Source organism: Dipodomys ordii, unplaced genomic scaffold, assembly GCF_000151885.1.
Source record: "Dipodomys ordii isolate 6190 unplaced genomic scaffold, Dord_2.0 Scaffold28, whole genome shotgun sequence".
NCBI classification, from domain to species: Eukaryota; Metazoa; Chordata; class Mammalia; order Rodentia; family Heteromyidae; genus Dipodomys; species Dipodomys ordii.
This window is the reverse complement of record NW_012267244.1, coordinates 9,742,340-9,755,719: the sequence shown is the minus strand read 5'-3', so window position 1 is coordinate 9,755,719 and position 13,380 is coordinate 9,742,340. Positions and strand designations below refer to the sequence as shown.

The 13,380-nt window shown below is 36.5% G+C and overlaps 1 protein-coding gene across 3 annotated transcripts; it reads right to left on the bottom strand.

Moving 5' to 3' along the window:
* Positions 1 to 3,062: 3,062 nt before the first annotated feature.
* Mtx3 (metaxin 3) lies at positions 3,063 to 13,082 on the bottom strand. 3 transcript variants are annotated; one of them, XM_013015806.1, is made up of 9 exons: positions 12,996 to 13,082; positions 12,528 to 12,597; positions 12,094 to 12,170; positions 10,651 to 10,743; positions 9,673 to 9,855; positions 9,450 to 9,526; positions 8,798 to 8,955; positions 7,280 to 7,368; positions 3,063 to 4,212 (listed from the first exon to the last, which is right to left on the bottom strand). In XM_013015806.1, the coding sequence occupies exons 1-9, from the start codon at positions 13,074 to 13,076 to the stop codon at positions 4,102 to 4,104; spliced, it is 939 nt and encodes a 312-aa protein (XP_012871260.1). In that variant the 5' UTR covers positions 13,077 to 13,082; the 3' UTR covers positions 3,063 to 4,101. The 3 variants fall into 3 exon arrangements, 2 of the variants coding, with proteins under 2 accessions (XP_012871260.1, XP_012871261.1); XR_001175048.1 differs by lacking the exon at positions 3,063 to 4,212 and adding an exon at positions 8,123 to 8,226 and having other exon boundaries at positions 7,295 to 7,368; XM_013015807.1 differs by lacking the exon at positions 7,280 to 7,368 and having other exon boundaries at positions 4,132 to 4,212.
* Positions 13,083 to 13,380: the final 298 nt, after the last annotated feature.

Here is a 13,380-nt window from a genome sequence, read left to right as displayed (position 1 = left end):
TTAAGACAGATAGTCTGGCTGCTAGTAGTTACTATCTTCCCAACAATTTCTAATTTACTTTGCAAACCCTTAAAAGCCAAAGCAAGAAATAATAAAAAAAAATTATCTCATATATCTCTATGAAAATCAACATTTTGAAGATCTAATAAAACTCAACTAAACCTGAGTATAATGGACTGTTGATTTCCTGTACCAATGAATTTCTGAAAAAAATCTAAGAAATGACACTAACAAGTAAATATAAATCCACACAGCTGCACAATAGCAAAAAAACGGATTTAAAAATATTTCTTACCACTAAGAACATCTTTTATAATACCATCATCACAACCCAAATCATCTCTACTGTTCTGCTCAGGATTCCAATTATAAAAATAACTAAACCAAAACAAAGTCAATTACAAACTCCTTTTGAGCTTAAAACAGCACATAGGCATGTCACACCTTCTTCATGGGGGGTGGTGTCTTAGTGAACATCTCAAACTGTCTATCTGGAGATGATAAATACAACACAGAACTAGTGCATGAAGATTCAGAACTTTTCAAAACTTTTATTCTCAAAAATGCCCCAGTTACCATAGAAAAAAACATATAATTAGAAAGAAAAAAAACAGATTTATTGATATCCCAAGGAAAAGATGTTTTTGGTTTTACATTGCCCTCCCTCTCTTCCCTGATCCCTTTCCTTTCTTTCTCCCTTCCTCCCTCTCTTCCCCTCTCTCTCTTCCCTTCCCTTCTTCCTTCCCTCCATTCCCAACTTCCCTGCCTTTCCTTTATTTAAAAATATTTAATTTATATTATGTATATTATATTTCTGTAATTAAATATGTTTGGACTATTACATTTTTAAATCATGGTTATGTAGATAATGATAAATTTACTGAATTTTGTTCTTTAAAAACCATTTTATTTAGAAATAGAGATTCACAAGACATTATAAAAATAGGAGATATTGCATGTCCCCATTACTCAGCTTCCTGTCTATAAACAAGCATTTATATGTTCATTCTAAAAAGGTCAAGGTTGTTGACAGCTTATGAAAAACTGCTCCCAAAATCTACTAGGCCTGGTAAATGCAAGCTTTCAGAGGAGGTACCAAAGACACAAACCATCAAATTCAAGTATCTCTTTTTTTGAATCCCTAGTTTTCTAAGCAAACCCTTACTGTTACCAGTTTTTATCTCTTTTGGTGTTTGTTTTCCAATTTTCATTGATGTACAAAAATTTTAACTTAGCTATGACTGAAATAATCCTTCCCATTCTTTCATATATGTATATATATGAAAATATATGGATCAATATTATAAATGGAAACAAAAATACATGTTTTTATAAAATCTCTCATCCTTTAGTAACCCCCAAAATAATTCAAGCACACCTAAGCTGAAATTTGATTTGTTATTGTCAATCTTTTGATGAAGTCAAAAAACAGTTTTGAAAGAAAAACCATCTTTAATGTTCCTTATAGTCTCTTTAATGTTAAGTAGTTACTATTATGCATGATTGATATGGACTGTTGGTGAAGGATTTTCTTCTTATGGAAATTATCTAGCCATTTTTTTAAATCTTATACTATCAAAAATAAACACAAGCATACTCCCTCCTTTTCATATTATCTTCCACCATTACCTGTAAAAGACAATGGTTCACAGCATTCTGTTTAAGGTTGTGGACCATTTTTCTCAGTAAATTCAAACTATCCAAAAAACATCCTGACACTGTGTCTATAGACCTTGTGTAGCATAAAAGAAAAAAAAATTTTTGTCCAAGAGCTTCCTGTATGTGTGGCTGGCTCCTAGTTTATGCTCAGCTATAGCTTTCTTATCATTTCATTTGTATATACAAAGAAAACTCAAGTATCCCAACATAAAAATTGTCAAATTACATTTTGCATCTCAGAAGTGGTAGTCTGGAAGCACAATATATAATAGAATGTAAGGCTATAGGCAATGCAAAGCAGAGATGACCAAAAAGTAAACAAATCATTTTGATAGTATACAAAAAAAAATACTTGTTATGTTATGACCCTTTTAAGTCAAATTCAACATATGAAACCACACAGTACTTCTTAGTTGAATTCTGTGTATCATGAGAACATGATTCCCATATTCTTATAAATATATAAACATTTTCCTTCCTTACAGTCTTTTGTAGTTTTATTAAAAGAATAACCTATATAATCTAGCATTATCTTTTCTTTTTATCTATGGAGAGATTTGAGGTCAGATGTATTGTTCACTTTTATAATCTGTTACTGCTGATAGTTTATTCTTCTACAATTTTTTTTTCAGAAATTAATTATAATTGTCCTGTTTTACATGTGTTTTGCAATTGTAAGCCACTTCAAATGCTTTTTGGAAGGTCTAATACAAATCATAATTGAAAATGACTAACCCTGACTAAAGCATAAACAGATGTCTGATTAATGTGCTTAACTATTCTTTCCCAATATTCATCAATTCTAGAAAATAATAAATCACAGTCATTATTTCCAACATAAAATATTCATACAGATTTCAGAATGCTGAAATAACAAACTGCCTTTGAAGATGAGCAACAGCCAATCCCACCCCTTCCTCACTTCCTCTCCCACCCCACATACAACCATTGTTAGAGAAGTAATATGAAACTCATTGGTACTTTCACTAAATGCATCTAATCTTCACCACCATGATTACCTTGTTTCTCACATAGTTAAAACTATCAAGAGAAAAAAACAAAACCTCTTGTATCGTGTATAAACACCTACCTAAATACAGAACTGGGAGGATGAGGGTCAAACACAAGTGACCTCCACTCAGCTTATGAGTCTCTTGACAACAAGGCTTGTTTTCTTAACATATGGGTTTCTGCAGGACTCGGTAACATTTGCTGAGCACCATAGTAATCTTTTAGGACACTAATAAAAAACAGAGTCCTATTTTTTTTAATCCCAGATGTGGGATTTAAAACAACATAAGCACCTCAACCACTAAAATAAGCAAGTTTCTATTATAAGGAAAACTACCACACAGCAAATCCTTGAACATTTCAGCAGCCAGTAAATAGAAAATAGTCATAAAAATATGCTATTTCAGATTTATTCCTCTGGATCCTCAACAGTAATTAAAATATATGGAACACAATTAGTCATCAGAAAGCTGTGACTACATATATGCATGTTATGAAAGAACACTGGTCTGAGTCAAGCCTAGAGAACACAGACCAGATGCACAGTAGGTGTTTCAATTACCCTGGCCATAGGCTTCTCCTGAGTAGTATCTAACAACTGGGTAAGGTTTACAGCTTAACACAATAAAGATGACCAAGACATTCAGTTTTGGAATCAATACATGAATGAGACAATTGAGATGTTCTATAAATACATACATCTAAAGCTGCCATATTTACCCTGTAAACTAAAAGACCCCTAAAAGACCACTTATTAACCTATAAGGAACACATCAGCAAAAATTACGCTATTCTGAAGTGCATTCATGAGATGAATATAATATGCAACCACTCTTACTATATGCAGTTCTAAATCCCCAAAAGGTTAGACTTATGAGCATAAATAAAAGCACATTCCTCATTGCTTCTTAAAGTTAAATACAGGCCTTTCTACTGAAATGAAGTAATTTATATTTTTCCTAGATCCTAAAATAGACATCAGATTTCTAAACAGAAGAAATAAAGTCTCTGCCAAAGAGCCATATATTATATATGCAGACAAGTATAAGAAAACCAAGTTAATAAATTGAATAAATTATCTTGAATAAATTAAGAGTACACATTCAGAACAGAATTGTAGCTTTTGGTCAGTAACATATGAGCAAAAGGCAAAAATCTGCCAAGTTTAAGGCAGGATTTTTTCATACAAAGTACAATGTGTTTTCTCCCCCCACCCACCACATTCATTTAGCATTCACCTTTATTTAAAAAGCAGTGCCAAGCTAGCATACAAGCTTTTTAGTTAAAAGAAAAAAACAAATGTCATAGAAAGTTTCTTTTGTGTTAGTCTTCCTTATACCTATGAATGGTATTTTCTATTTGCCTTCACACCCATGGTGTTAAGAGATTACCGTGACAATCATAAGACTTGGCCACAAAGCACAATAACTGTCAGGGTGACAGCCTGTGTGAAGAATTACTCTCTTCTTCTGCTGGAGTCAATTTAAGTGTTGGCAGTTTCCGAGGAGGAAGCTGAGGGCTTTGGCGAAGATTGTCATCCATCTGTAGAAAGTATAAAAGATACATCTGACTAAGGCTGTGGCACCACTTATGTGGACTGTGGCCTCCCCATCCAAACTACTGCAGAGAACCATATGTTTGCAGAACTGCTGGAGAAATCTTTTTCTTACAAATAGTCTCTCAAGAATTGTAAAGGTCATACCTCAAATACCAGCTGACTCAGTATCTGTAAAAAAAAAAGCAATGTGGCTCATTCTTGATACCTTCACAAAATTACCCTAACTCCACAAAATGAATACTCTACTAAATTACATCATAGCTCACCCAGTTTAAGAGGCGTTTATAAAAATAAAAGTTAAAAATAATAATTCTGTTACCCTAATGTCCACTGCTTATAAAGTATGTTCATGTACAGTATCTTGTTTGATTTTCCTAACAAGAAGAAAAAAAGGGCAGACATCATACTTCCTTATTATTCAGATGAACCAAATGAGGCTCAGAAAGGGCAAGTGATGTGCCCCGGGCCCCAAGGCAATGTGGTTGTTCTTTCAACTATACCTCTTTAAATTAATGACTGTGATTAATATTACACTCAAAAAAGATGAGCTTTCCCAAGCTAAAAGTATGCAGACCAAAGGAAACTAGTAATGGGGCAAAAAGAATAAATTCTTTAGAATTAAAGGTTCTCCAAACACTGGATCAGTTCTAAGACTGCCTTAAAGAAACAAATTAATATGGAACATGTTAAGAAAACGTCCAAGAACTTCAGACTTAAAGCAAAACATATTAGTATTTTTCAAATACTAGGATGGGGATTATTCAGCACTCAACCAGACCCTCAGTGAACTACTCTTTTTTTCTTTTAGATTTTTAAAAATTCATTGTGAAGGTGAGGGGTTACAGTTACGTAAGTGAGGTAATGAGTACATTTCCTTTTGAACAGCGTCACCCCCCCCATTCTCTCTCAGTTTTTCCTCTTCCAACTTCCCTCCCCACAAAGTTGTATAGTTCTTTTTCTAGTGGGTTATGAACTATTATTAATCACAATATCCCACAAAGTGCAGTGTCAGGTCCTTGTGTTGAGGGCACTATCTGTTTAACTTCAAGTTTCAAGTCCTTGTGTTCAGTTCACTATCAGTTTAATTTCATAAAAGACTTTAAAGCAACTGCCATCAAAACACAACACCAGCAGAAAACAGCATCTTATTGTCTACTTGATAGGCAGGCTCTTTTACAGTTTTGTATTTATACAGAGTATTCGATTCTCCTGCCGTAATCATCTCAAAATTCTTTTATAAAGCACAGAGGGAGCATTTTGGCAGAGGTTATGGGGGCAGGGGTGCAGGGGTAATAAGAATAAAAGATAAACTTTTGTTTTCCAGTGGACAAAGTATTAACACTGAACTATTTTGGTCAATGGTGTTGAGCTATTTTCTTTCTTACAAGAATTTCTTCAAACATCATTCATTTTAGATTTTCTCCCAAAGTGAATAGCTATGGCTAACAAGATTGGTAGCTCTACCATCTTGTTTTGACCAGCAAACCACAGATTTCCTACAGAAGAACAGATATGAGCAAAAAGGAGTGCCTAATTTAATATATCAGAGAACTCTGATACACTGATGATGCACCACAAAGATGTGTACAAAGTGGTGACAGGATCTCCTGGCTTTACTGCTGAATATGTGGACATTTCAGTTTTCTTTCCATATTCGTCATGAATTCTCCACATATAGAAAATAGAATCTATAGTGGAGTGATCTTTCCTCAATCCACATGTAAAACTTCATAGACTCCTCAGGTTTACTGGACTGAGCAAAGAACTGAGCCACATCAGGCTTTAACTCAGCTTACAAAACTAGTAATAATGAACTCTTCCAATTTTACCACCCAATTTTACTCATTTCTCAAATTATCATAATTCATGAAATAATACCAAAAAAAACCCCACAGGTCATTCAGAGAATAACAATGACATATATACTAGCAAAGCTAGTCTGCAGTAACAGTTCTGTAATTTCATCCATCAGCTAGATGGCTGACTACTGAAGAAAATAAATGAAAGCTTATGCCAGGCACATTTCTAGGGATTAAGTTTCCTTTCTACTTTTTTGTCATCTGAGAGACCTTGGAGAGGTGACAAAGCTACTCTCAAAGCTTCAGAGGCCTTATGCATAAAATGGGTAGTGTTAGTATCGGCATTCAGAGATGTTATGAGGCTAATGAGATAACCCCATATATCTAGAAAAGAATAAAACACTGTTCATTTGTATAAGAAACAAGTAAGTCTATTAGCTTTGAGGAGAAAAAGGGCAACACTCGTGCTTTTCTGAATAGACTTTCCCTTGAAATGTCTACTGTTGGCTCTCTCCCTTATATTGTTCCTGAAAATCTCTCAAAAAATAAACACTCCCTAAAATGGAAAAGCATCCATACTGGGGTAAAAATGTAGATTACATTCAGAACAGAAAAGGACACACAGGAGAAAAACAAAAAAAGCACATGTGGAAGAAAGAAAAGGACATTATGGTGCTGTTAATAAGACAGCACTGGTGCTTATAATCCCAGGAAACAGAAAGTATTTGTGGTTTGTGTTGTCACTGTTTTATATAAAAACCAATCTTTAGGGATTCCAAGCTTAATAGATACATACTGTGTGGTAAAAATAAACCTATACCATTGTCTATTTTTCCCACAGCAAATAGGCCACTGTTGGCTTCAAACACTAAATTAGGGTTAGGAAGGTGGCTTAGTGGTAGAGTGCTTGCCTTGCATACACGAGACCCTGGGTTCGATTCTTCAGCGTCACATAAGCAGAAAAAGCTGGAAATGGGACTGTGGCTCAAGCGGTAGAGCACTAGCCTTGAGCTGAAGAGCCGAGGGACAGCACCCAGGCCCTCAGTTCAGGCCTCACGACAGAGAAAAACAAAACAAAACAAAAAAACACTAAATTATATGCAGTTTAGTAAAAGTACATTTAAGATGCTATCTGAAATGTAAACTCCTAAAAAAAGAAAGAAGGTAAATTAATGCATAACTCAAATTACAACATTGGCTACAGAAGGAAAATACTAGTCTACTATAAAATAATGATTGAAGTAAACATGACCTTTTCAATCAAGTTGGATTCCTTATTTACAAGTTGTGTGAGTTTCTGCAGATTTGCATCTACCATTTCTTGTCCAGCGGGAGAGATGCCTAAGAAGCCAGGATAGAAATCAGAAAAAGATAGGAAATTTTGAAAGCCTTGAAAGCTGTTTAGATTGAAAGACTTTTGAGTCCACTAACCCTCCCAATTACCTCACCCTCCAAAACATAAAAATAGACAAAGGGAAAAACCATTCTGGGCTCAAAAGCAATGTTAGGAGGTAATGTCCAAAACCAAACTCGAAACAAAAGGATTAAAATGCATTCATGAAGACTATGAGCCAAGTGACATGCAGCTAGCCATAGTAATTAGTAAAAACACAGCAGTCTTTCATTCCTCTTTTCCTTCTGAAATTTAAATTGTATCTTTCTCTGATTCGTTTTAAATAGGTCTTTGGCCATAACTATTTGAATAGTGTGGTAATACAGTGACTGCTAAACAGTTATCCACTAGGTGTTAAAACATTTACAGGGATTTTTAAAAGAACAAGTTTCTGGGCATTATCCCTAAAAGATTCCGATTTTGTAAGCCTGATCCAGGACTCAAGATTTTGCTTTGCTGTATTATCAGGTTTTCTGGCCACTGCTCATTGTCTCCCAATCTACTAACACTCCCTAGATACCAAACACATAACCCAGCTTACAAAATAAACTGTCCACTTAAGCCAGTTAGTTTTAACTGTTGTTTCTTAAGTGGACAATTTCACCCAACTCTCCCAATACTAATTTAGTATTACAATCAGTTAAGTACAAGGCCCCACACTCAAAAGAATCATATCCTAAGTGACAGGTGTCCTCTACTTACTATATACCTCCAGTCTGATGCAATCAGTTTTCAAGTAGTGGAATCATAGGAGTGTACCTCACCAAAATCAATCTGCTACTGATTTCTGTTCACGCAGGAAAATGCTAGAAGCAGCAGGTATAAATCATTTAAAGTAATTGGCTATTTGCATTAGGTTAAATACTATTTTAGCAAGGACTCAATAACTCTGGTTGTTAATCTTTCAGAAGAAAATGTGATACTTCAAAGGGGGAATGTTTAAAAAGGAGACTCACAAAATAAAATCCAGAGGAACAAATAAAAGGCAAGTTTGTCTAGTCTCTATTTAACTAAGAACTATCTTGTGGATTATACAGAAGTTGGAAAAAAATGCAACTTCTTCAAGTGCTATAACCCAGTACTTAAAGACAATACACAAGCCAGGCATGGTGGTACATGCCTGTAATCCCAATACTCTGGAGGCAAAGACAGTAGGATCATAAATTCAAGGCCATTCTGGATTACATAGTGGGTCTGAGTCAGCCTGAGTTATAAAGCAAGACTGTGTCTCAAAAAAACAAACAAACAAAAATACCCAAAGACTAAGGACACAGTTCAATGGAAGAGTGCCTCCCTAGCATACTCAAGGCCTGAGGTTTGGGAGAATATGAAGATATTCAAGGCAAATATACATTAGCTGATGAGAAGCCAGCTTACCTCCAAGACTGAGCCTAAAGTAACTGTTTAGAATGTCATCACAAAATCGGCACAGGTTGGAGAGCTGCTTCAGATGTTCTTGTAAGTGAACTTTAGGAAACCGTATTTTATAAAGAGGTGCAAGAAAACCAAACACATAAGCATCCAAAGTAGAAGGCCTAAAAATAAAGTAACATTTTAAAGTACATTAAAAATATTAACTTGGGATTCTGATTAAATGAAGTTTTCTACAAATAGACTTGTCAAATCTGAAGTATATAACAATGCTTTAAAAAGTTACTAGCCATTTCAGTTCACAATAATTATACAACTAGGGTTTACCCTTTAGGTAGATTGAAAAATACTCTATTATTTAGAAGAAAATTAAGTTGTAAAATACAGGCTCATTTTTTTCCTTACAAGTGTAATTTAAACTTGGACAAGGTAGGAACAACCTTTGATATTTTAAATTCATATATACCGCACCTCAAGCCAATGTTAATTATCACTGATATGAAAAGTTTCTTACAACTAAAAAAAAAATAAACGTATCAAATCCTTCTTTAAGTGACAAACTCCTTTTTGAAGGGGTAAGGGGACATGCTTTGAATTACTTTTTACTGAATATACATGTGCAAAAATATCAAAATGATTTTCAAGGGCATGAACTTACGTATCTCCAAAGAAAAACTGAGATGTTCCCAATCTGTTTGACAGAAGATTTAGGCACTCCTTGGCATCTCTGTATATCTAACAAGGACGAAATTTTATCTCAAAAGTAGGAAGGATGCTATGAAGCTGCTTTTAAGGCAGTCTCCCTAGGTTAGGATCATCTGTGCTCTTCCTCCTATCCCTGCCCTGTAGAGCTCTGGTTTGGAGAATAATCAAAAACATACCTGTGCTTCCACTTCTTGGACATGGTAGAGGGGAGGCTCTCCTCTTGTCAAGAGAATCCTATTCAGTGCTCCCCTAGACATTCTTCCAGGTAGGATTAAACTCAAGGGAAAGGGAATTCGTGAGGCAAACCATGGCTTTGTCACAGTGAAGTAATTATCGGTTTCAACCCAGAATGTGTGAAGCTGCCAAAGGAAAGAAAGAACATTCTCAGGATCTTCTTCGGTCAATTACTATTATTAATCATTCAATGTGATAGTTTTTCATAAGTGAAATAAAATGATCTCATATAAAATTTTCAAATGTATGAGTGTTATTGTTATATTCTAAGAACTAGAACAAAACATAGCACATAGTTGGTACTCAATAAATATTGGCTGAGGGCTGGGAAGGTGGCTCAGTGGTAGAGCGCTTGCTTTGCATGCCTGAGGCCCTGGGTTCGATTCCCCAGCACCACATAAGCAAAAAGAAAAAAAGCCAGAAGTGGTGCTGTGGCTCAAGTGGTAGAGCGCTAGCCTTGAGCTGAAGAGCTGAGGGACAGCACCCAGGCCCAGAGTTCAGGCCCCACGACTAGACCCCCCAAAAAAATAAATAAATAAATATTGGCTGAATGAGTGAATTACCATTTAACCAATTCTATTCATGGGATTAAAAAAAGTTTCAAATCCCACAAAGAATGTTTATTTTCAAAATGACATTGGGTTTGTAGTACTTGCCTAGCTTGTGTAAGGCCCTCGTATTAATACCTAGCAATGAAAAAATATTTTAAAATAAAATTAAAAAAATTAAACATTATCTTTCATTTTAGTATATCACATACCAACTGAAGTTCTAACCATCCAGTTTCACATTAGTATGAAAAAGCAAGATTAACAAATAAGTGAAATTTCCTCTTTTAATCTCTTCTCAAAATTTTCCTTCTACAGGGATTACACTTTCAATCAAGTCACTAAAATGCTGTAGAATTCAGGCATACATACCACAGCAGGGAGAAGCTTTTCTTCAAGTAGAGCTATGTAAGCCAGTGTATCGGCCCCTTGCTTTGCTGAGAGTTCATAATCTGCATTATAGTTCTATGGAAAAACAAAACAAAACAGAACAAAACTTTAGAACTTCCCAAAAGCAATGAACGACAAGAAAGAGTATCCCAAGAACAATGAAGCTATATAAGTTAGGATTCCTATTTCTCCTCACAAATGGCAAATATGATGGAAAAAGGAAAAAAGAAATACAAACCAATGAACAGTCTTATTTAATGAACATAAGGTTCTTAGTACTGTCAGGCATACAATAAATATATGGTAGTTATAATTTTTTAATTAACGTCTATTATTTAAAAAGTTGTTAAAGACCTACTTTATAACATGGCATGTAGTTACAAAGTTAACAAATAAAAGTAATTACTGGAAGAGAAAACACTTCTAATTGGTTACATTTTTCTCCATGAAAAAAAAAAAGAAAATCTAATTTAGAAAAAACACAATTTTAATACATAGGAGTTTTATCTTATTTTATTTTTGTGCCAGTCCTAGGCTTGAACTCAAGAGGCTGAGTGTTGTCCCTGAGCTTTTTTGCTCAAGGCTAGTGCTCTACCTCTTGAGCCCCACTTCCAGTTTTTAACTGGAGCTAAGTCTCATAAACTTTCCTGTCCAGGGGTGATTCAAACCACAACCCTCAGATTTCAGCCCCCTGAGTAACTAGGATTACAGGTATGTGACACTCGCACCTGGCCTGCACACAAGTTTTGCTTAAAAGTATTCTAAATACATTAGGCAAATATTTACATGTTCAAACACTTCAGATACACTGTTTCATAAAACATTTATTCAGTCATATAAATGCTTTTTAAAAATAAATAGCTGCTATTTGGTGAACTCAGATGTACCCAGTATAGAATGGATAGCAACTGTGTAACTGAACTGACTTTGCTATGAATAAATATAATAATGAATAGTTAAATTGAATCTTATTTTATATTAATTTCAATAAAAATCGAAACAAAGTGTATGAAAATAAACTGACTATACTTTGCCATGACTTTTTAATATCCATAATTTTATTACAAAATTTTAAAAAATGCAACATCCTAAAAACCCCAAAATTTATGATACTCATTCCTATGAGGTTTGCTGTGCTACAAGAAATTAAAGAAACCATTAAATATTTAGGAACATTTAACATCAAAAGCTTTAAAATCTGACTGTAAGTAGTAGCCCCTCAAAAAGCTACCATCTGCATAATTCACCATGACTTTTAAATCAAAGTAAAACTCATGCTTTGCAGCAGTGATTATCAAGTCTACTTGGTATAAACTTCTGGTATCTCCAACTGTCTAATGGATTTTTAAAATACTAGAATCAAACAAATTAATGGAAAAAAATATCATTCGGGAATCAAAATCTACTTCTAAAGGAACCACCCACCTGTTTCCTTAAAAAGTTTAGTATTTTTGCAGGCTGAGAAACAATGCTGTCTTCAGTTGTCAAAATTGGTACATCTCCTATAATCAAAAACAGATAACATACAAGGAAACACTATGATTTCCTCTAAAAATTCGAATACCTTAAGAAACAATACCAATTGCACAGTTGGAAGAGAAAAATGAGTAAGACTGTCTTAGGCTTTATTTTTTTCTCTTTTTTTTTTCCAATGACACAAAGAGCAGCTCCAAAGAACATTTTCACTTCTCTTGGTTTCCACTGAGTTGGCTTGCTGTATCCCTCAAATGCTAAGCAACACATAGCCAGAGGCACGGAAAGAAGCAACTAAAATCCCAAGGTACCCTAGAGCTATATGCCTCAAAACTTTAAATAGAAGGAAGGGACTTTAAAGGGGTATCCAAAAATGCACACTGTACCTCGTGAACCTCTCCAGGTGTTATCTATAACATTGACTTTCAAGGGCGCCCCAGAAAACTTGGCATAAGCCTGCAACAGAGTTGGCAAGAAAACATTTTAGACCGAGGACGTCCTGCAAACGTGCCGCGCAGCTTTGGTTCACGTCCCCTTCTCCCCCTGAGAACGGCGGCCTGCTCCCTGCCCGCACCCAGAGGCCCGCACGCGCGCTGCGGCTCCCGGGTTCCCAAAAAGGGCTCTCACGGCGCTGCTCCGACGCCGCCGCGAGGCCGTGGGGCTCGGGGCCCAGCGGGGAAGCCGAGAGGATGCCGCGGGGTCGCAGGTCGGGTGGGTACCAGGGCGCCCCAGGGCGGCCCAGGGGGCGCGGCGAGCAGCGTCCCGGGCCGCCGGGGCCCCGCCGCGCGGCAGGCAGACAGACCCAGGTCCACCCGGGCCCCTCCTCCCGCGCCCAGCCCGCGAGGCGTCCTCACCAGCACCACTAGGGACTCGCTGTGCACCGAGGGGAGTCCCCAGCCGCCTCCCCAGCAACTGAGCTCCAAGGGGGCCGCCATCTTGCCGGGAACGACCTCTGCTACCCGGAAGGACTTTGGCACGTGGGCATGCGGGGGCGGGGCCAGAAGCAGAGGACATTTTGACGTCCTGGAGAGAGGCGCTGAGGATCACGGGAGGATTTAAAAGGGCATGTAGCTGCAGCTTGGTTTGGGCGCCACATAGTTGTATTGACTGTGTGATAAGCCTTCCGAAGGCTTTGCTGGCTTGATATTCGTCTCTGTGTAAAATAAGGAGAAGATCATTTACGAGACTGTTGCGTTGAAAGTGATGACATGGCGCTGGGAGGTAGCTCAATGGCAATGC